Raw genomic sequence first — 23,042 nt, 5'->3', positions numbered from 1 at the left:
TCAATAATTAGAGCTCAAAAAGATAATGGATGTTATTCCGGAGTGCACAATTCTCCATACAAATAGGTATTTTACTTGGTGCTTTTACAACAACAAAGCCTGAGTGTAGGACTATCAAGTTATCTTTCCTCTGTGCTAGAAATGGCAGACTTTTAATCTGCCAGGTTAATTGTTAAATACTCCTATTCAACAAGTTTTTATATATTGCAACTTTAAAAGATTATTAATAGCTAAATGGTGACTATAAACTGTTTAATCATTGATCCCACAACTAATTCAAGTTGGCAGCTTCTTATTGCTGTATTTATGAACAGTAAGAAGCTCAATACATCAGGAAATGTTTATGCTCATATTTGCTGAACATGATTTCCTAACATCTGAGAATAAAAAAAAGGAATAACCATAGATGCAGAAACCACAGCGTTAGTTAGAGTGATGTGATACAGTGCATGTTATTTCAATATAAATAAGACAAACTAATAAAATCTGCAGGATAAAAATCCGACTTTTAAATCAATACAGATTTCTGCACATTGGAAAAATAAAATGGTTTAGCCTTGGAGAAGAAAACTCCCGGGTTGAGATGAACCGCTTGCAATTATCTTTGCTGATTCCAACTCTCGATTTTCTTAAAGGTCTGACCTGCAGATAGGAATTTTGACTGAATCTGATTTTATTCCTTGAGCTATAAACGACTCCATACATAAACTTAATCAATAATAAAAGATTGCAAGCAAGCAGGCTGTGTGCTCCAGCGGCTTTGTTTTTAAATCTCTGAACCTTTGTTAGCTTCATAACATTGGGGATCCTCAGCAGGTCGATCCTGTTCTGGGTGTTGAATTAAGTTTATTACCCCAGATATTTCGTTTTTTGACTTCGACTAAAAAACAATCTGATTTATCAGTATTTTAAGCTTCTACAGTTACGGCCCCCTGCCTCCATCAAATAAATAAATAAACTAATAAAATCAAGGCTGTGCATGTGATGGATGTACTTAAATTAAAAATATCCATCAATTTTAGCCTGTACTGGCGGAAAAAAGTCTTACTCCAATCACCATCCAATTGATAGGTGCATCTCTACCCCCTAGATTAAATATTATTTCCAATGACTACGTTTACATGCAGTCAAAATTCGGGTTATTGCTAATATTCCAGTTACTGAAACATTCTGAATATTCCGTTTACATGCGTGAGCAAACAGGGTTATCCCTGTATACATGGTAATCAATCATTCGGGATATCCCGATCAAACCAGCGACGCACGGAGAACGTGATGACGCAATTAGCGTAATTTTCGCTTCTTCTTCCTGTATATTAATTCAAAACAAATGCTGCTTCGCACCACTTTTCGCTCACCTTCTTGTAAATCTCGCTATCCCGGTACTTTCTACCATCTACAAATGACAAAATGTTCATATCCTTCATTACATTTATGAAGTGATTAGTCTCCTCCTCACTCCAAAAGTGTGGCGTGGTCTTGCGTTTCTCCGTGTTTATAAGAACTTCCTGGACTCAAAAGACCAGGATTCCTTGCGAAAAGAGCATGCGCAGAAAACAAATTCATGTTCCGTTTGATGGGGATATTCCGTTTGGCGTTTACATGACAGAATATTCGGGTTTTAAAAGGAGTAACCCAGGGGTCATATTCGGGTTTTAAAAAATCGGAATATGAGGTAATTCGGGTTATTCAAAGGGGTTATTGGTGTTTACATGGCCGTGCAAATTCAGGTTATTGCCAATATTCGGGTTTTAAAGGGGTTATTGAGTGCATGTAAACGCATTGTTTTCCTGCCAATACTTCACAAGACCTTTCAGATTCTTAAGCACACAAATAACAAACCCAGTGTTTCCGCTTGCTCTTAACTATCCCAAACCAATGTCAAAATGTATGCTCGTGATTTGCCATATCTAGTTTTGTGCATGTCGGTACGTTACGTGTGGTTGTCTCAATGGAAAACAGGTGCTTTTGTGCTTGTTTTTATTCAGGCTTAAAGTTGCATCGTCAGCTCGGAGCGTCTAGAAGAAGCTTAACGAGCTCAGCAGGACCCCTCAGATCAAACACTCTGCTAATGGGGGATAAACTTGCTGGGTTTGGTCAGGCTGGACAACAAATGGGCACCATTACGTCCTAGGCAACCAGCAAAACTTCAGTGTGCTTCTCATAGCCTCCGTTCAAACACAGAGCAAAGTATTTTCATGAGATGTTAGGAGGAAACAAGCTTCTGGTTTACGGGAAACCAATAAAATGTCAAATCCATGACGGGTTAACCGTTAAAGCGTCAGCTTGTTGGGGGGCGGGGAGGGGGTGGGGGTAAAAAAAAGAGTGTCTAATATGAGGTAACGAATGACTAATGCAGAGGGGGGAGAGCCGCAGTGGTGTGATGTCACAGCATTTATGCAGGAGTTTGGTTAGACGAGCGGACAAGTCATTACTGGTGGAATCTGAGCATAAACACATCCAGCAACATAAACACTAAAGGGCTTGTCAGAGCCACCCAAGAGAGTCTTTTGCTGTGATTTACCTCAGATGGAAACAAGAATAAAGTTTAAACAGATGCTGTGGTTCATTTACAAGTTGTTAACAACAATGGCTTGTAAAAGCATTTCACTTTTTGTTGGGCATTCCTGCCTGCAAATAATCTCCAGCCTACCAAGTTAACAAACTAAAAATACATATTGTACCTGAGCCAAAGCTTACTTCAGCAAATCTTTGTGCATTGTTGGCTGAAAAAGGCTTCAATATCCTGTATTTATAAAAAAAAAAAAAAATATTAATATGTATGCAGCAGATACTGCAAAGATGTGAAGGGGAAAGAAATGGAAAAAAATGAAGACACGAGAGACACGTTAAGATTTCGAGGAGTGAAATTTACTGGGATCGTGATCGTCGGGGTCAAACATTTAATTGGTTTATGGGACAAAAAGCACAATCAGAACCATTCCTACATTCACTCAGCCAACTAAAAGTTTCTATGTTAGATTCCCCATCAGGGTGCACAAAAACCCGAGAGCCACTTTTAGCAGCACGGACTTACAGACTCATTACTTTTGACAAATGATAGACACTTTGCTTTTTCAGAGGTTACGAGAATGGCTACCACATATTACCTACCTCATTTTGTCGGAACAATCTGTTCCCAACAAAACCATTTTCATCTCTCCTTATCAAAGGGATTTATTGTTCTCTTGCTCTCTTTCCTCTTGTAACTGGGCAATCTCTCCCTCTAATTATGCTTTAGCTGCTTGAGATCAGTATTACTCGCCAAGAGAGTAATGGTGACCTCAGTCTGACTCATTGGTCAACATCCATCCGCTCCCTAGGCCCTACGACATGTACAGACTGACAAAAAAACAGAAACGGCTGACATAAAAGACAGATCACTGCTGGATAGACAGATGAACAAAGAGACAGAGGTACGGACGGGCAAGGTCCTATGTTTGCCCCATGACAAAGGAAGGAGGCAAACTAATGCAGGAGAGAGGGCAGACTGTGACCTTATTGTACAGATGGTTAGCAAACAGGAACGCTGGCCTACAGCCAGTGTCACAGTGTGCTGGTTGTAGAAGCAGCCAATCGCTTTCCAATGTAGATCCTGAAAAGAGAAAAGGAAAAGCAGGAATTCAGCCCAGTCTCACAAGGAAACAGGTATATTAGTTATAGCATTGCCACATTCTTGGTTTAGAAATTGTAAGATGGCAGCGTCTCTGTAGGCATATCCCAAGATTCATCACGTAGCTGGTAGGTAGGGTCACGTTATTCCAGCCTGATCCCCTCAAGTGCCCCGGCTGGCCACAGGGGGCAGTGTAGAGCTGCATGTTTTTGATTTCCCACCCTTTACAGAAACTTTTTTGATGTTTAAATTTTGGTATTGTAGGGCACAATTGTTTCACTGCAAACATTTTCTTTACTCTTAAGCCAACTGAAAGGAACCAGATGCTGCAAGCAGTAGTCATGTTGACTCTAGGGTTGCCACCTTTCAGAAATAAAAATAAGGGACACCCCAATTTCAGCAGCGCAGGCGCCAAAAAAAGGGACATCCCCAAAACTTCTAAAATGCATAGAAATGTATTTATTTTATATGAAAAAACAAAACGCTTTGATTTAAAGTGCTTTAATAGCACTGAACTTGCATGACTGTACAGACAGACAACCATATAGCAAGTATGAAATATCCTCCTATGCTATGTATATTTGTGCACATCAGCCCAGATGTATATTATAGCCTACAGGTGAAGAATATGGTGTACAAGTTAGTTTATTTCAATAATTCAACTTAAAAGGTGAAACTAATACATGTATATTACATAGTCTCATTACAGGCAAAGCAAGATATGTTAAGCCTTTATTTGTTATAATTTGATGATTGAATTGTTTATTGATTTCATAATATATTCTAATTTTTTCAGATTTTTTTATTTGGGGTTTTCATAAACTGTGAGCCATAATCACCAAAATTATAACAAATAAAGACTTGAAATATCTCACTTTGCATGTAGTGGGAAATAATATATTTGTTTCACCTTAAGTTGAATTTACTACCAATGAAGTTTTGCAATATATTCAAATTTTCCGACCTTCACCTGTATATTATGACATAAATAAATAAGAGCATAATATGTGTCTGTATTGGTTCAATACGGAACACAACTTTTAATTCCCTATTACGGAACAATTCCGTATTTCAAGGGACGGGTGGCGACCCTAGTTAACTCTGAAAGCGGTCTGTTCGACTTTGACGTCACTGGTTTGCTGGTCGGAGGTTCCCTCCAGGAACCCATAGAGATTGCAATGAAACACCTGATACATGAGTTTGTGGGGGAAATCTTGTGCAACTTTGAACCTGGCTGAAATCCCCCCAGCAGGGGCGGGACCACTGGTGGTAGGACTTTATGCTGATTGGACAATTACACACAGAGGTAGGGCTGGGCGATATGGACCAAAAGTCATATCTCGATATTTTCTAGCTAAATGGCGATACTCGATATATATCGATATTTTTTCAGTGCCATAATTGGGTTTTCCCCCAAAGCATTATAGCATAGCATCTCTGTTAGCTTCATTTTTTTCTGAGGCAAACCCTTAAAAAAACAGTCAGTTTTAATACAAAGCCTCGTGCCAAATGTCACACAGGTTCCTTTATTAACAGAGGTCTGCACAATATCAAAATGTATAAAACAAATGAAATAAACATAAACTGCCTGCATATATAGAATAAAAATGCTTCTTGAATAAAATAAAACAAATATCCCTTTCCTGCATAACAATTAAATTAAAATACACGGTGCAATTAATACGATGTAGACAGTAACAGGCAGACTTTTCCACTGAGGTTGACAGTTGTGCAAATAACAAAACATTTGTGCAAATCTCAAATAAAACATTCAAGTCAATTTGTCACAAAATAAGCTATATCAAAATCATAAAAAAAAAAAAAAAAAATTAATAATCAATATAAACGATATTGTCTCGTACCATATCGCGTTTGAAAATATATTGATATATATTAAAATCTCGATATATCGCCCAGCCCTACACAGAGGGTATTACAAACCGTCAAATCTGTCACGACTGTAGTCTTTCGTCACCTGATCGCCCTCATGAACAAACCACCTCTCCTTGTCTGCATATAAAATCTGGCTCTACTCAAATGGAGGAAAAGCTGTCAAATATTTATCTAAACACTTTAAATCATTTTATATAGTCCAACAAGACAAGAGGAGAAGCGTAAATAACCGATAGAGTGGCATCTTTGCACATTTATTATAACGTTTCAGGTCTGCAGGACCAAAATTAAATTTGAATTATCATGAACAATCACATCTAGTTTGAAGCAGTTATCCCTTTAAAATCCCACCAGGCACTTCTTCTATAAGCACTGTTGGTTTATACTGTAATCATTGTTAATTAGTCGTGGAAAAAATAATCTACAAATGTGTTGACTACCAAAATAGTTGGTGGTTGCAGCCCAACTCTGCACACATTTTAAGGTGGTCTGGGACACTTGTGTCCACATTCTCTTTGTAGACTGACCACAAATGCGTACGGTGGCAAATTCAGGAACCACCTACTAAACCAACATCATCGGTTTTTGACTCATTTGATTTTGTACTCAAATGACTGCAATAAAGCTCTCATTCTATTTCTTCTCTGTGTTACGCCTCATTATTTTCATTATTGCCTTTGGCAATCGAAAATAACATTGTATTTTGTGTTGTCAAGGGGAAACGGTGCGCGTGTTTATGTGCATACAGAACAGGGAGGTCGATCTGATTACCCAAGAGGCTTGTGGGTAAACTATTCAATGCCAGGTATGAACACATGTACTAACAGCTGGCTACTTGTAGTCAGGATGTATTTTAATGGAGCTTACGATGCAACCTTTCAAACACGTCTTGAATCTCAAGCAGACTATAGCAGGGGTTCTTAACCTTTCTGACCTTGGGGCCCAATTTTTTCAGTACAGAGTGGCCCGGGGCCCATTAAATATAAACACTGTATAGCAGGGGTATTCAACTTTAAGAGGTCCATTTAGAGAAAATTTACTCAAGCGAAGGTCCAGAACATCATAATATATATGTATATATATATATATATATATATATATATATATATATATATATATATATATATATATATATATATATATATATATGTGTGTGTGTGTGTGTGTATATATATTCAAGTAGCCTCATAGTTGTATCAACATCTGCATCTGACTGTTATATTAAAAAAAGTACATATTTGCCAATTAACATGTTTAACTTGAATTAAACATATTTTTTTCTCTTAAAAATAAAGTAGATTTTATTTTATTTTTCAAATGCTATCTTGTTTTATTTCTCTACCAGCAGTTTGAATTTCCCCTTTTCTTTGTTAATTGTCTCAACACATTTTTATACTAAATTAATATAAACACATCTTAACAATTTAAGGTTCAGGTTCAGGTTCTCATATGCATGTGAAGGTGCTCATTGATGAGCCTGAAACGATATTTAGTTTTAATTATGTTCACTGTGGAGAAAGCTGCTTCACAGCTGTATCTGGACCCAAACATGGGTGTTTTAAGATGCTCAGCTTATTTTTCTGTGACTTCAGTTCAGACTTGAGTGGATATGTTTGATGAAAAACTTTGTGTTTTGTTTCAGTGGCGTTTCACTTTCGCACTTTGAACGCCACGGTCTCTGAACGTATGAGACACTGGTTTTGTCCCAGTGGGAAGACTGAACAGGATGAATTTGTCCATTCCGGGTTGCATATTTAAAAATACAGCGAGGACAAAACTTAGTTTGATTTTACTTTAAGTTATTTACATTAATAAGTTGTCAGGACTCAGTGTGTCGGGTTCATCCGAGCCTGATCAGCTGCGACGGGCACAGCCCGCACCGCAGCTCTCTGGTCGCGCTGCAGCAGTTACTTTCTGATGCTTTTTCGAAAGCCCGAACAGTCCAGTCCAGCAGACACGACAGCCCACGCATCTACATCTACCATCCTTCAGCAGTAACGACGGAGCCCACCGCCCGAGCGGCAGCCTCAGCCGACCTCCCCGGCCGCGGGGACGCGCCGGGATAAATGATCACGCCGCGCTCGCTCGCTCTGGGCGCAGACCCAATTAATCGATCCCTGATCCTGGCGGATCTAAACCTACTCTGTGCAAAATGAAGGATTGTCTCTGTAAATACACACCATTTCTCTTACTATTACACGTACAGCTAGCTGAGTGTCTTCTTCTCCTCATTTGGTTGGGAGTTGCTATGCAGTCCCGCGGCCCCCGCGGCCCACACGTACAAAACTGAATTTTTTTTCGCGGCCCACTAGATGGCGCTCGCGGCCCAAGTGTGGGCCGCGGCCCTATGGTTAAGAATCACTGGACTATAGTACACCTCTTTCTGTCCAGGACTGTTTTTAAACAAAAAAGTTGAATTATTTAGTTAAGAAAAACCTAGAACTTGCATGTCCGTTTTAGTGACCCTGGACCATTTCAGATCCAACAGAGTTTATGTGCAGGAAAGACAAGGCCCCATTGTCTTGCAAGGGCATCATTACGTGGTCATCTATTCACTTAAAGCAGGTTTTGTATTGGTGGGGTCCCGACCGAAGCTCCAAAAAACCTGCAGGGTGGGGGAGGTCAACATCACCGAGTCATCATCAACATCAGTGTTGATTAGGAGCAGGAGATGATGTTCATCAGCCCTCTCATGCTCTGAGTGGTCTCATCTCATCATCATCACCATCATATACAAGGATCCCATAAGCATTTACCAACAGCTAACGGAAAAATAGCAACCCTCTCAGCTCCCTCTAAAGCCTGAGTTATGGCAGAGACGTTCAATAAACGAAACAGCCCACTATGGTTGTGTTTCCTGTATCTGTGTCACGTCACGACTGCCACGCCCCTTTAGGAGACAGGAAGTAGGTCCTGAGTCTATTGAGTCCTATGGGAAAAGTGAACGTGAGCACAGATTATTACCAATTCCTTCGCCCCATAGTAACCTAAGTAAATATGGGACCCATTTTCCAAAAGCCAAAAACCTTCTGAAGATTCTGACACCAAAATGGCAATTTTCAGACCGACAGATTAGGAGAAAATTAACTTTGTTTGAGACCTGTCTCTGTCTGAGCAACACACTCTCGTGAGATTTGGCTCTCATCGTTTTCCCATCGGATAAAATGAAGTTTAAAACGAAAATAAAACTTGCTTCTTTGCTTAATAATACTGTTATTTTTATTATTTAAGTCTTTTTGGAAGAAAGTTGTACTGTATCTAGTGTTGTATGTTCCAAAACGATGGAGGTGGAGAGGGGCGGCCATGCCCACTTAGGAGACCGGAAGTGTATACCATTTCATACCATTGCCAGTAACGGCAATGCGCTATCTTGTGTATAGAGGATCTTTGGTTATGGTTCTGCGTCAAAACGATGCCGTGCCTACGCCGTCACCGTGACGCCGTCACCGTGACAGCGTCGCGAACTCTTCGGACTTCTCCGTCACTCCATTTCGCCGCGGTGCACTACCCCCCGTGACCGCTAGTTAGCGATCTTTTCCTGAATGGTTTATCCGACTTTTTCCGGTCACAGTGAATCAAAGAGATAAAGACAACTATTGTGCAAAAAAAACAAAACATAAAAAAAAATCACACATACACGAAGAAAAGAGCGCTGAAAGTTCACGACTGCTTCAAACCGGAAACCGGACATGCATTGCTACCAAGCGAACCAATCACAGCCCTCTCGGTCTGCGTTTGGTCTGCGTCGCCTCGACGCGTAGTTACAATTTTTGGGAGGTGCACGTCAGTGACGGCGCGTGGTCTGCGTCGACGCGTACCACACGCCGTAGGCACGGCGTCGTTTTGACGCAGAACCATAACTCAGCCTTAACTCCATTCCAACTTTTTTCCAATGTTTTATCGTTACCGTCTTCATTTATGCTACACTACTGCCACCAAGTGGTACGGAGTGCTATGTTGCTAAGTCACTGGATCTTACCTAGGTCTTTCCAAATGGAAACCCACTTATAGCAAGTAGCGGTTTGATGCAGTAGTAAAAGTTTTAAATGTTTTCTACAGGAACTTTAAATAAGCACTCTACTAACTCTAACTAAATCCTTGGTGTAATGGATAATGTGCTTTGTTTGCTCATTCTGTTTGTCCACTACTTGCAGAAACCCTGCTGGCACCTGGAGAGGCCAGACGACGCCATCTGCCACCTCTTCAACCTTCATCACAACTGCCAAGATGCTAATTTAATCCTCAGTGGTAATCAGAGTTTATTGCTTCACAAAGTGGCATATATAACACCATTAAGGGCATTAAGAAATGTCTTTAAACGTCACAAATTATGATCTTAAAAAAAAAATCAGGTTTATGTGGTGGATGATTGAGAACGACAATGCGGAAAAATGCCACAATTCAATAATGCAAATTGTACATTTTGTGTTTTTTCTTTTTATTTGCATTTGTGCGCATTTGCATTTGTTTTTGGTAATTTCCTGTATTTATTTCAGTAATTCCTCTAAAATAAGATTTAACAGACACATTAGATATAACTCACCAGCCTTTTAAGTGTTTTCTTTATAATATTAACATATAAATGACTAAAGGCAGGCAGGTGACAATAATATGGCAAAAAGAGAGTTTTTGTCTACTCGTCTCACCCGACTCCAAGCGTGAGCAGGTGCGAAGCCAAAAGTGAGGGAACAAGAATGAGGAGAACATCGGAAGAGAAGATTCCTCTCTTCATCACCTCTGTGTTTCTAACACTGAGGGAGCTCGGCTGCTTCGGGTGCTGAAACACAAACTCTCTGCAAAAGGGAAAAACGGAGAGTCAGAAATAAAAGATGCACAAGGATGGAAAAACAGAAAAACAGACAAATATAATAATAAGTGCATGAGAGAGAAGACTGAGAGCGGAGGAAGATACTGGCTGTCTGAGTGCTGTTATCTGTAAAACAGACTTATTTTAGGAGGAGATTAAATTCAAAGTATGGTTGTGCACACATAAATGAGGGTGATTGATGTTCTTCAAAAGTATAATCCATAAAGAAAAGTACAAACATGATGTGCTGTTGAAGTTAGACCCAATAAACACACAAGGCAACGGGAACTTTACGTTTTCTTTGACGTTATATGGGGCTGAGGTTTCAACCACATTGTTGATTTTCAACTTTTTTTTAGAATAATCTATGAATAAATAATTTTGAGAGGAAGCTTTTCAGGTCAACGCCACTGATCTTTGGTGTTCAACCTATTGTTGAACCTTTTGAAGTTTGAACTTCTTTAAATTAAACCAAATTTTAATTAAAATTCTTTGTTAACATATTTGCTGTTTATTCAGTGCTAATCTGTTTACCTCCTGGCCTTTAAAGATTACTTTGGCATATGTGGGAAAAAAAAAAAAATCACAATAAACAAAGAAAACTGGTCTTACTTTGGAGGCATATTTTCAGGTCTGCTGGACCAGTCCCACACCCACTCTGCGTCCGCTCTCCTGTCAGGTTCCTCCTGCAGCAAATGACGAGAGGTTAACAACAATTCAAAATCTCTTTCAGTTCTGGATGTGATTTTTTTTCTTTTCCAACTCACAGTTAAACAAACGTACATAAATGACTGATATTGATGATCATCAATGCAAAATTGTAAGTCTCCGTTCAGATGATAAAAACTGAGTCTTTAAAGGAGCATGAGGCTCCTTTTAAGAAATGAGACTCTCTAGCGCCACCCTTCGCCACGATGGCCGTCGGGGGTACTGCAGCCAACAGTGAAGCCGGTGAGTACGAGATTGTATCGGGCTGAAATATTTTCCCCGGAAGTGTGCATTTTTTCCCTGCAATGGTATTTTTTTGCCATGTTAAGCTAGGAAGGTAGTTTTTCACCATGTCTTCACATTCAAAACGTCTTTTTTGGCAATTGCGGATTAATCAGTGAGCGCTTAGTTGACGTTACATTTTTTAAATTATATTTATATAATGTATTATGACTATTTTGCTTAGACATTTACAGATTCAACAATGAGAACATATAGAGACATACACTTCCCAACTAACTAATAAAATAACAATGGCTAAACTAACTAACTAACTAATTAACTGAATAAAAACTCTACACTAACTAACTGACTGACTAATAACTAAATAAATGCTGCTGTAACTGCTGTTCACGACACGACCTTCTTTCAATGACTTCTCTCTCTCTCTCGGCTGCTGTAGTCACTCTGTTCCTGGTCTTTTCACGCAAACGGTCAAAAGCCAATCACAAGACGGAACGTCATCACGTACGGGAGACCTCCGATAAAAAAAAGCAGGTGGGAAAAAAAAGCACCGACACCGGCACGGGAGAACAGGGAGAACGTGCATGCAGCGTCATGTGACGTCACATCCGCAGCCCAGCGCGGGAAATTTGGGCCCGAATTGCAGCACATTTTGCAGCACACAGCCTGTTCAAGGCAACGGAGAGATACACTAGAGGGCTCATTCTTTTTGGTTTGGAACGCTTCATCTGACATTATTACTAGAAAACTTAAAACGTATACGAATTTTTTTCCTAAATCCTGCCTCAATGCTGCCTCAAGCTCCTTTAAGTTCAGTCTCTAGCACCTAATTGACAGTCTGTATAAGTGAGGCGGCGCTCGTAGATCCTGCCCACTTTGTGCTCACCACAGTGCTACTTCATTTGGCAATTTTAGTTCTGCAGTTTGTCTCCCTCGCCAGCCTTGCCTCCTCCTGAATTAGCCAGTGTTTTTGTTATTTTCAGGGACCTCAGATTGTTAAAAACAACATCCAGAACTGTCATGTCATTCTAGGGTTCCTGTTGGTTTTCACAAGTTCTTTACTTACATAACTTCTGATTCTTATTGTTTTATTTCAGTGATTCTGCTTTGTTGATATTGCATTTTGAAGGGATTTTTGGTTCTCTTTGTTTGGCCTGTTCTGCGTTCAGTTATTTTCCCTCTCCGTTTGTCTCTTCCCCAGTTAATATCACCTGTGGCTGCATATTGTCCTGCCTTTCTTTCCTCCCCTGCTGGTCCATTGTCTTTTTGACTGTTTTACTCGCAATGTTTTCTCTATTGTGCTTCTCTGTGTGAATTGTTTCTCATTCCCCACCTGTTATTTATGACTTTTGCTCTTATGGAATATCCCGCCTTGGCAGTGATTTTGGTTGAGCTTTTGCTTAATTAAAGTTTTTTGGTTATTCCTATTGTCAGATCTCTTGTATTTGGGTCCTGAATACTGCAGTCCTGAGAAGATTTGATATAAAATATAAATGTGATTTAAGTTGAATTGCTTCCCTAGTGTAATGTAACAATCTAAAAATATTTTGTAATTGCTAAATGTGTTGACTTTAAAAATATTTATAATCTGTTCACAGTGAAGTTAGATTCTTTTCTGCTTTTGAGAATACGCAAGCAAGATAGTTACTTGATAAATTTGAACAACATAGAGTATGTTGGTTACCCCTTGACTATCAAGGCCATGTTTTAATCTTTTACTTAAAAGACGAAGAAAATAAATCCTCTCATTAAGCCAAGCTTCACAATGGCCTTGGCTTTTTGTTCCAGTTATTAAAAAAGGTTTCCATATTTTATTGCCAACCAAATATAAGAATGGGGAAAATATTATATCACCTTCACCACATAAAATTGCAGAATAAATAAGAGTTAATGAACCTGTTGTAAACGTTCTCAGCTTGAGCTCAGTCTTCAATTTTGCTGCACTAGAAATAAAGCACGACAAATGCTACACGCATTTTTGCAATAGTAGTAGCTACTAGTGATTCTCTCTTTGCTAGCTTGGAAGCATTTAAAAAATGGCCTTCAAATGTACTTTTCTGTGTAATACAACCAGTCTGATACCAGGAAATACTAGTGTGACAGAGAGAGGAACATGTCTACCTGTATGGGGACACAGTCACTGTCCTGTTCACTGCCTGGTCTTGGGGAACCAGTGGACTGTGGAGTCACCGCCTGTGGTGGACTGTGCAACAAATGGACGTTTACAGTGTGGCAAGAAATGCATCATACATGGAAGTAGGGCTGGGCGATATGCACCAAAAGTCATATCTCGATATTTTCTAGCTGAATGGCGATACTCGATATATATCGATATTTTTTCTGTGCCATAATTGGGGTTTCCCCCAAAGCATTATAGCATAGCATCTCTGTTAGCATCTCTGTTAGCTTCATTTTTTTCTGAGGCAAACCCTTAAAAAAACAGTCGGTTTTAATACAAAGCCTCGTGCCAAATGTCACACAGGTACCTTTATTAACAGAGGTCTGCACAATATCAAAATGTATAAAACAAATGAAATAAAAATAAACTGCCTGCATATATAGAATAAAAATGCTTCTTGAATAAAATAAAACAAATATCCCTTTCCTGCATAACAATTACATTAAAATACACTGTGCAATTAATACAATGTAGACAGTAACAGGCAGACTTTTCCACTGAGGTTGACAGTGCAAATAACAAAACATTTGTGCAAATCTCAAATAAAACATTCAAGTCAATTTGTCAAAAAATAAGCAATATCAAAATCATAAAAAATATTTTTTTAATAATCAATATAAACGATATTGTCTCGTTTGAAAATATATCGATATATATTAAAATCTTGATATATCGCCCAGCCCTACATGGAAGCAGCTTTTTACAAATATGTAAAGCTCCTAAATTGTAATGCTGCTTCCTACACCTAATCCCCCCCCTGTGATGTGACTAAACCTATCAAATTAAGCAACAACTACAAATATAACGTCCTGCTGCACCATCACCTGTCTTTGATTCTTTCGCACTCCAGCTGTGCCTCCAGCAGGATCCTCTCCAGCTCCCCCTGCAGGGTAGAGGACATGCTGTCCTGTGGCCCTGTCAGACTTTCCCTTCGGCTCACGGCTGCGATCAGCTCCTCCAGCTCCACCCAGGACCCTGGTGAGTAGTAGGCATACGGAACATTTGTAGAGACTCACATCCGACACTTTAAAAACCTCATATTGTACATTTCTGCCTATACTGTTCATTTCTGTTTATACATTTTATCTGTCATCTGTCATCCTACGTCACTTTTTGTAAAGTTTCTCAGTTTATCTCCATATATATTTGTTTGCTTTTATATTTTTATTTTTTATCTTTATTTTTATTCTTACTGTATTGCACCAATCACCACAACAAATTCCTTGTGTGTGTTGACAAACTTGGCAATAAACCCCCTTTCTGATTCTGATTCTGAGGGACACACACAAATCAGCTATAAATTAGTTGAAATGTAAAAAGTGAATAACTCTATACATTTAAATCAATTGTTTACATTGAGATACATTATCCATGTCAGCAAACTCTTTTTAACTTCAATACTAATAATTATTCCTATTTCTCTTTTTCACACCATGTTTTTGCTGTTTCCATTAACTTCTACTCTGCACCTAAACAAATGTGCGTTGAAAACATTGATGGAAATAATTTATGTCAAATATTTTAACAAATATACGGAGCCCCTCTGGTGACATTTGAAAAAAATAAAATAATGCGTGGCCACGCATTAATAACTCGTAGCCACAAGTTAATATCTCGTGGCCACGAGATAATTAATGCGTGGCCACGCATTATTTTATTTTTTTCAAATGTCACATTTTATTACTACACTCGCCATGACAATACTCTTGCTCTTTAATATAAATAGACTATAAAAAATAGAAGTTGCATCCACGAAGTCCAGACAGTAGGTTATAATGCCATCCACGAGTAAAATAATGCGTGGGCACGAGATACATAATGCGTGGCCACGCATTGATTATTTTGTGGCCACGAGATATTACTCGTGGCCACGAGTTATTAATGTGTGGCCACGCATTATGTCACCAGAGGGGCTCCGTACAAATGTGTTGCAAGTTTTGATTTAATTTGAAACTGAATAATTTTCAAAAATGAAAAACACCAAATTTAAATTCATTGTTCATTCAGATGGTATCATCTGCTGGAAGGATGATGTCGGTGGTTCAATATGATCATATTCAGGGGTTTGCAGAATACGGAAAAAAGCCAAAAGATTAATTTTAAAGACAAAAACTTTAAAATGCGCACATTTGCAACACATAGATAATTCGTTTATACTGGTGTAGTAGCTTCTGGGATATAGTGACATCTAGTGAAAGAAAATGCATATTGCAACCAACTAAAAACCCATCCCTGCATCACCTTCATACGACGGAGTATTAGGGCCAAACTAAGACAAAAAAAATTGGAAATTACGAGAATAAAGTCATAATATAATGAGAATAAAGTCGTAAAATTACGAGAATAAAGTCGTAATGTTGCGAGAATAAAGTCGTAATAGAATAAAGTCGTAATATTATGAGAATAAAGTCGTAATATTACGAGAATAAAGTCGTAATATTATGAGAATATAATTCATGAGAACTAACAGGAAGAGCTTCTTCTCCCTGTGTTAAAATGAGGAATATTGAGCATCTTGTGAAGTTATATTTATATATTTAGAATATATTGCGACTTTATTCTCGTAATATTATGACTTTATTCTCGTAATTTTACGACTTTAGTCTTGTAATATTATGACTTTATTCTCGTAATTTTACGACTTTATTCTCTTAATATTATGACTTTATTCTCGTAATTTTACGACTTTATTCTCATTACATTATGACTTTATTCTCGTAATTTCCTTTTTTTGTTTTTTTTTGTTTGGCCCTAATACTCCGTCGTACCTTCATGTCTGTTCTGTTTTGTATTTTTTCCCTATGTGAATATTTATTAATGCTGGGTTTTGTTTTGTTTTGTTTTGTATTTCAGTTATTTTTTAATATAATGGGTAAAACAGTACTTTAGTCTGAAATTGTGAATATTATTGTTACATCTTTACCATGATGACTTGAGTGTTTGCATGCAACTCAATCAACCCTTGGACTTTCAAACCCACCCATCCATTCATCCTTTCACATGTTTAATTTTACTGAGAGGAGACATGTGTAGGTGCAGTGGTCCATTTGCCTCCTTCTAAAATGCATCGGCGTGAGTGGATTGGACACAGATTAGACAGGTGTGTGTTGTTAGGCACAGACATATGCTGACTCATAAACTGCACCGCCGATGTCCTGACTTGACATTTGGCGGCCTGTAAAACACTGCAGCGTGGGCTTCCAGATGTGTGACTCTGCACTAGGCACATTCATGCAGGAAATAAGTGCCAGAGACAAGAAACACACTGTTTGTCTCTTTCTGTCAATGACTTCCGAAAGGGTTTACTGCAAACTGAATGAATGAGTGTACACAGAGGCTCATTGGGGGCAGGAGCTGGAAGAGATTTACACATGCACGCTGGTGTGCATGGCATGCCCAAGCCCACAGCTAAACAGCGCGCAGGGCTAACTCAGGCTGACAACATGTTTGCTTATGTAAGATCTTATTTCTGTTTCAGATTAGCCATTCACCTTCCTCCCCGTGTTTCTCTTGATGCATTGTAAGTTTGTCTTGTTGACACAGGTAGACATATCTCACCTCATCTGCCTGCCCACCCCCCCCTCCCCATCTGATCTCTCTAATCTTCAATTTCGCCAGGCTTATGACACTGTGTAATCACACAAACAGCAGCAGAGGGGGTAGAGGCATTAGTAGGCACTGTAGGGTGCTGGAGGAGGGGGGGCAGAGGGAACTGTGCCATTGCCCTAGTTATTTTTCTACAGGGGGGAGTTATGACATAACCACTGCGTTGCTGCCTGACTTATCTGTTGCCATTCAGAAGTACTAAATCACTTTCTATGGCGCAGCCCTGTACACATTCATCTGTGCTGCGGCCAAATCAGCTTTATGTAATGTGGACAAGAGCTGGACGCTTACGACTCATTGAACTGCAGCGCACCAGATTCATTTTTGCTTCGCCAGATTATGAATGCCTAAATAGCAACAGACTAAAAGATTAAGGCTCAAATCGATTTTAAAAGAAAATTGCATCACATTTTCCCGCATTGTTTACATCAAACTGCTGCTTTTTTTGTGGTCCCAGAGTACTGTGTCAACTGCTGTTTATTTTGATGCAAAATTGCACAAAAACTACAAGGTCTGGGTGCTTTATAGTCATACTAATGCCATCTTACTACAGCTTCTTCTGCTATGACAATTGAATGAAACCTGACATGACAATTTGAATTTTGCAGTGTAGAACTGAAACACTTCTGGTGGTTCCCCACAACTTATCCTTTCATGTTGGTGCTGTGCTAAATCAGACACAGCAGTCTTCTACACCGGATTGGTTATAATGTATCGGTTTGTTGCCTAAACATAACCTAACAAATTACTGATTTGTTAGGTTTAGGCATTAAAAATGATTTAGCTTAAGGAAATTGAAATGGTAGCATTGAAGCACAAAAATAACTGTTTGCTCTGATAAGTTTTCTTATATTTGGGAACCTATTCTTTCTTTTGTTAATTCTTTGGCATCCTTGGAAGATTAATTTAATCTGATTTAACTTAATTACAGAGAAGTATGATATTGCTAACCATGTCTAATTTTTTTAGGGTTCCTCTTATGTCAGTTTATTTTAATTTTTATTTATTTATCTTATTTATTTATTTATTTTTTTTCAATTCAATTCAATTTTATTTATATAGCGTCTAATACAGCAGAGTTGTCTCTAGACGCTTTACAGAGACCCATACCCAGAACATGACCCCCGAGCAGTTATTACATAAACAATGGCAGGTAAAAACTCCCCTAGTGGGAGAAAAACCTTAAGCCAAACAGTGGCAAGGAAAAACTCCCCTTTAGGAGGGAAGAAACCTTGAGCAGGACCAGGCTCATCAGGGGGGACCCTCCTGCCGAGGGCCAGACTGGTGGGTCAGGGACGGCAACAGCACAGCAGGCAGGTGGAAGCAGCAACGGGATGACCGGGGGTGGGGACCGCAGGCCAGCACACAGCTCCCGAAGCTCCGGCCCAATCAGCAAGTCCCAGGTTGGGGTGCAGGGTCAGGAAAAGACTTGTGCTCCGTAATGCAAGCTACAAGCCACCCATGGCCACCTGCAGGACAAAAGAGAGAAAAGGGAGGAGAAGGGGGGGGCAGCAACGGGATGACCAGGGGTGGGGACCGCAGGCCAGCACGCAGCTCCCGAAGCTCCGGCCCAATCAGCAAGTCCCAGGTTGGGGTGCAGGGTCGGGGAAAGACTTGTGCTCCGTAATGCAAGCTACAAGCCACCCACGACCACCTGCAGGTTCCGGTGTCCGGCAAAGGATGCTGCAACATGGACAAAAGAGAGAAAAGGGAGGAGAAGGGGGGGGCCAGCACAAGAAACCACAGGAGCGACTCTGACACACTAAAGTTTACACTACCTAGAGATTTACCAACACCAGCTAGAGGTTTACTAAACACTAACTATAGGCTTTACTAAACAGAAATGTTTTAAGTTTAGTTTTAAAGGTGGAGGTGGTGTCAGCTCCCTTAACCCAGATTGGAAGTTGGTTCCATAGTAGTGGCGCCTGATAGCAGAACGCCCGCCCTCCAAATCTACATTTAGATACTCTAGGAACTACAAGTAAACCTGCACTCTGAGAACGGAGAGCTCTGACAGGAACATAAGGCACTATCAGGTCTTGCAAATAATGCGGAGCTAAGCCGTTTTGGGCTTTATACGCAAGTAATACAATTTTAAATTGGATTCTGAATTTTACGGGTAACCAATGGAGCGACGCTAACACTGGAGAGACGTGGTCTCTCCTGCTAATTCCTGTCAGTACTCGTGCTGCTGCATTTTGGATCAGCTGGAGCCTATTCAGCAAATTACTTGGACATCCTGCTAACAACACATTACAGTAATCTAGTCTAGAAGATACAAACGCATGAACTAGTTTTTCTGCATCACTCTGTGAGAGGATTTTCCTAATCTTTGCAATATTACGGAGATGGAAAAAGGCTATTTTACAAACCTGATTGACATATGGTTTAAACGACAAATCCTGATCGAAAATAACACCAAGATTTCTCACAGTTGCACTGGAAGCCATCGCAACACCATCTAATCCCTTCCTAAGATGCTCTGGACCAAGAATGATAACCTCTGTTTTATCTGAATTTAGAAGCAGGAAATTTCTGGACATCCAGTCCTTGATGTCCCCAAGACATGCCTGAAGTTTAACTAACGGTTCTGTTTCATCCGGCTTCATAGACAAATAGAGCTGCGTATCATCAGCATAACAATGAAAGTGTATGCCGTGATTCTGGATTATACTTCCCAACGGCTGCATGTATAAACTGAACAAGATTGGCCCTAGCACTGAACCCTGCGGAACACCATAACAGACCCTTGACTGTTCTGAAGAAACCTCATGTACATGAACAAACTGGAACCTGTCAGATAGATATGATTTAAACCAACATAGAGCTGTCCCTTTAATCCCAACAACATGCTCTAACCTGTGCAGTAAAATGCCATGATCTATAGTGTCAAAAGCAGCACTGAGGTCCAGTAGAACCAGTATGGACACTAATCCCTTATCTGAGGCCATAAGGAGGTCATTCGTGACTCGAACAAGTGCTGTCTCTGTGCTATGATGCATTCTGAACCCTGACTGAAAGACTTCAAACAGATCATTTCTATACAAATAGTCACATAACTGGCTTGAAACTGCCTTTTCCAGAATTTTAGACACAAATGGAAGGTTGGAAATTGGTCTATAATTAGCTAAGGTGTCTGGGTCAAGAGAAGGTTTTTTAAGTAAAGGTTTAATTACTGCGACTTTGAAAACCTGTGGTACATATCCTAAACTTAGGGATAAGTTAATTTGGTCCAGTATTGTCGTACCAATAAGAGAAAAAATATGTTTGAATAGACGAGTCGGGATGGGGTCTAACATACATGTGGTAGACTTAGCTCTATTAACGAGTGAAGTCAGCTCAGGGAGGTCTATAGGATCAAAACAGTCTAGAGACAAGTCAGAGCCTAGGGAAGTCGCTAAAGCTGAAGAAACACCTACAACCGGCTGGTTGATTTCTTCTCTAATTCTCGCGATTTTACTGTTGAAGAAGCCCATAAAGTCCTCACTACTGAGAGCTGCAGGAATGCACGGCTCAACAGAGTTGTGACTCTTTGTCAGCCTGGCTACAGTGCTGAACAGAAAACGTGGGTTACTTTTGTTATCCTCTATCAGCGTTGAATAATAAGCTGTTCTGGCTTTGCGAATGGCTTTTTTATATACTATTAGAATATCTTTCCATTCACGATGAGAGTCTACAGACCTACAAGAGTACCACTTCCTTTCCATTTTACGCACGTTTTGTTTCAACATGCGGATATCTGAATTGTACCAGGGAGTTAAGCTCCTGTGGCTAGAAACCCTCCTTTTCAAAGGAGCAACTTCATCTAAAGCTGAATGCAACAAATCAGCAGTGTTACTAGCAAGGAAATCAACATCTGCAGAGGTAGAACCCAGGTCACTGGCCTCGACTACATCACTATTTCGCACTGTCGTAAGATAAGCAATGGCCTCCCTAAATTTAACAATAACTTCATCAGACAAACATCTGCTAAAATAATACCTCCTATTTTGCACTTCAACATCAACAAAATTAAATTCAAACGTTATTAAGTAATGGTCGGATAAAAGGGAGTTTACAGGTGACACCAACAGACCATCAGTTTCAACACCGTAGGTGAGAACGAGATCGAGAGTATGATTTTAAATTTATTTTTTTTTTTTAAACTTTTTTTTTGTTGCTGCTGTTTTGCATGTCCTGTATTTTAGTTTATTACTTTATTTTTCCTATTATTATTGTCTTCAGTCAGAGTTTGATTGGTAATTGGTACTTACTTTGGGACCTGTTTATAATTACGTATTTTGCAGTGTGTGTGTTTTGGGGTGTTTGTTTTGTGTCCTTATTTATTGTATTTATTTATTTTTTTTATTTTATTTAGTTATTTATTTATTTATTTATTTATTTTTTGAGTGTGTATGGTAAAATATAAAACGGGGTATTCTGTCGAACCCTTTAAAAGAAATGTTTATTGTGTAATATAATTTACATGGATTACCCAATAAAGAAACGTGTAAAAAAAAAAAAATAACTGTTTGGTTTAAAATGAGCTTTTGTGATAAAGCAAAGGCAATGGGTTTGACTGAAAAAATCAGTTTAAGTTAAAAAAGGGCCATTCAAACAATGAGGAGGCTAAGTCTGAAGATGTATTATTATTATTATTATTATGTATGGCAGCCGTCAGCCGATCAGAAGGTTTGATATCCGGCTGTTTACAGGTGTTCACTGCTGTCCAAATGTGTCTATGAATGAATATGGTTTGTAGTGTACTGTAAAGTTTACTGCAATGTTCTTGGAGTGGTTAAAAAGGCTAGACGAGCACTATATGAGTGCAGTAAATTTACCAATGTGTACTATGTTATCACGGAGTCGTGAATACTTTAAAGTTATAATTTATAATGCCGCTCGCTATTTAATAAATCAGTTATTGGCTGTTGAGTCCCACATCCTCCCCGCACCATCGATATTTTCAAAAACGGCCCCTCCGTGTCGAGTTGACAATCACATTGATCCACATGTTTTCCCCCAGCATCCTCCAACTGATGCCAGGCAATGTGCAGCCTGAATAGTGGAGCTATAAGTGTCAGAAAATCTCCACAGCTTAATTGGTTTACAGGGATACAAACAGGTGAGTCAGGGAATCCGTTTACACAATGACGGTGTAAGTTGCAACAACAATGACATCTGTAAAAGTGGCAGTGCCTTATTCTGCGTGAAGCACCTGCTCTCAGTCTGTCAGGCTCTTAGTTTATCGTGTCTCCACTGAGCACAAGCACAGGTTGAATATGTGTAGTAAAAAACCCACTGAGGGGATGAATGTTGTCACTTTTTTATAGTGTTTACTCAAACTGATGATATTTGCTTCTTGAAATCTGCACAAAACTGACTTGATGTCGGTTGATTTGAGTAAAGATCAGTTGGGCAAAAAGGTATAAAACACAAAAGGCTTTTTCTTTTTCTGTCATGTTATAGCAGCAAAACAAAGGCCTGGTGAGTTCACCAGGATCACTCACCATAGAGGCCGTCCTCTGGCGTCTGCGTGCCGGACAGAGACATGCTGGAAGAGAAGAGAAGAGAGGGGGCTGCAGATGGAGCTCGGAGAGATGCTGACCCTGGCCGAGGAGTACGAGGAGTTGAAATGGGTGTTTTTCCCTGTCCCAGCCTCCCTCAGTCACTCCCGGGTTTGGATCTATGCTTTCGACACCAGGCACCGATACAGCGCTAATCTGCACCCCTCCCCTCCCTCGGTCCTCTCCTCTCCTCCCTCCCTCCCTCATCCCTGCCCACGTGTCAGGAGAAACGAGGTAAACAAAACAGGCTGAGAGCTCAGCAGGTAAAAGACCACACGTGGAGCATGACGCAGCCCTGTTATTTACCTTGTAAACTTCATTCAGCTTAACAGGCGCTCTTAAAATTAAATGTACACAAAAGCCTTTTTTCCTGCTAAAATGTTGAATGCTTATGTAAGAAATGCGATAGGTCGATGTTATTTCGTATATCATAATTGTCGGTGCCTT

At 39.6% G+C, this 23,042-nt stretch overlaps 1 protein-coding gene across 1 annotated transcript; it reads right to left on the bottom strand.

Moving 5' to 3' along the window:
- Nucleotides 1–2,849: 2,849 nt before the first annotated feature.
- Nucleotides 2,850–22,733, bottom strand: zgc:73226 (uncharacterized protein LOC402792 homolog). The gene is made up of 6 exons (XM_061733291.1): nt 22,539–22,733; nt 14,268–14,418; nt 13,386–13,467; nt 10,926–10,999; nt 10,153–10,299; nt 2,850–3,595 (listed from the first exon to the last, which is right to left on the bottom strand). Exons 1-6 carry the CDS (start codon nt 22,579–22,581, stop codon nt 3,547–3,549), a joined length of 546 nt encoding a protein of 181 aa, XP_061589275.1. The 5' UTR covers nt 22,582–22,733; the 3' UTR covers nt 2,850–3,546.
- Between the last annotated feature and the right edge of the window lie 309 nt (nt 22,734–23,042).

This window comes from Cololabis saira, chromosome 11 (assembly GCF_033807715.1).
Source record: "Cololabis saira isolate AMF1-May2022 chromosome 11, fColSai1.1, whole genome shotgun sequence".
NCBI classification, from domain to species: Eukaryota; Metazoa; Chordata; class Actinopteri; order Beloniformes; family Belonidae; genus Cololabis; species Cololabis saira.
Note: the sequence above shows the minus strand (reverse complement) of the source record. Positions and strands in the feature narration are given on the sequence as shown.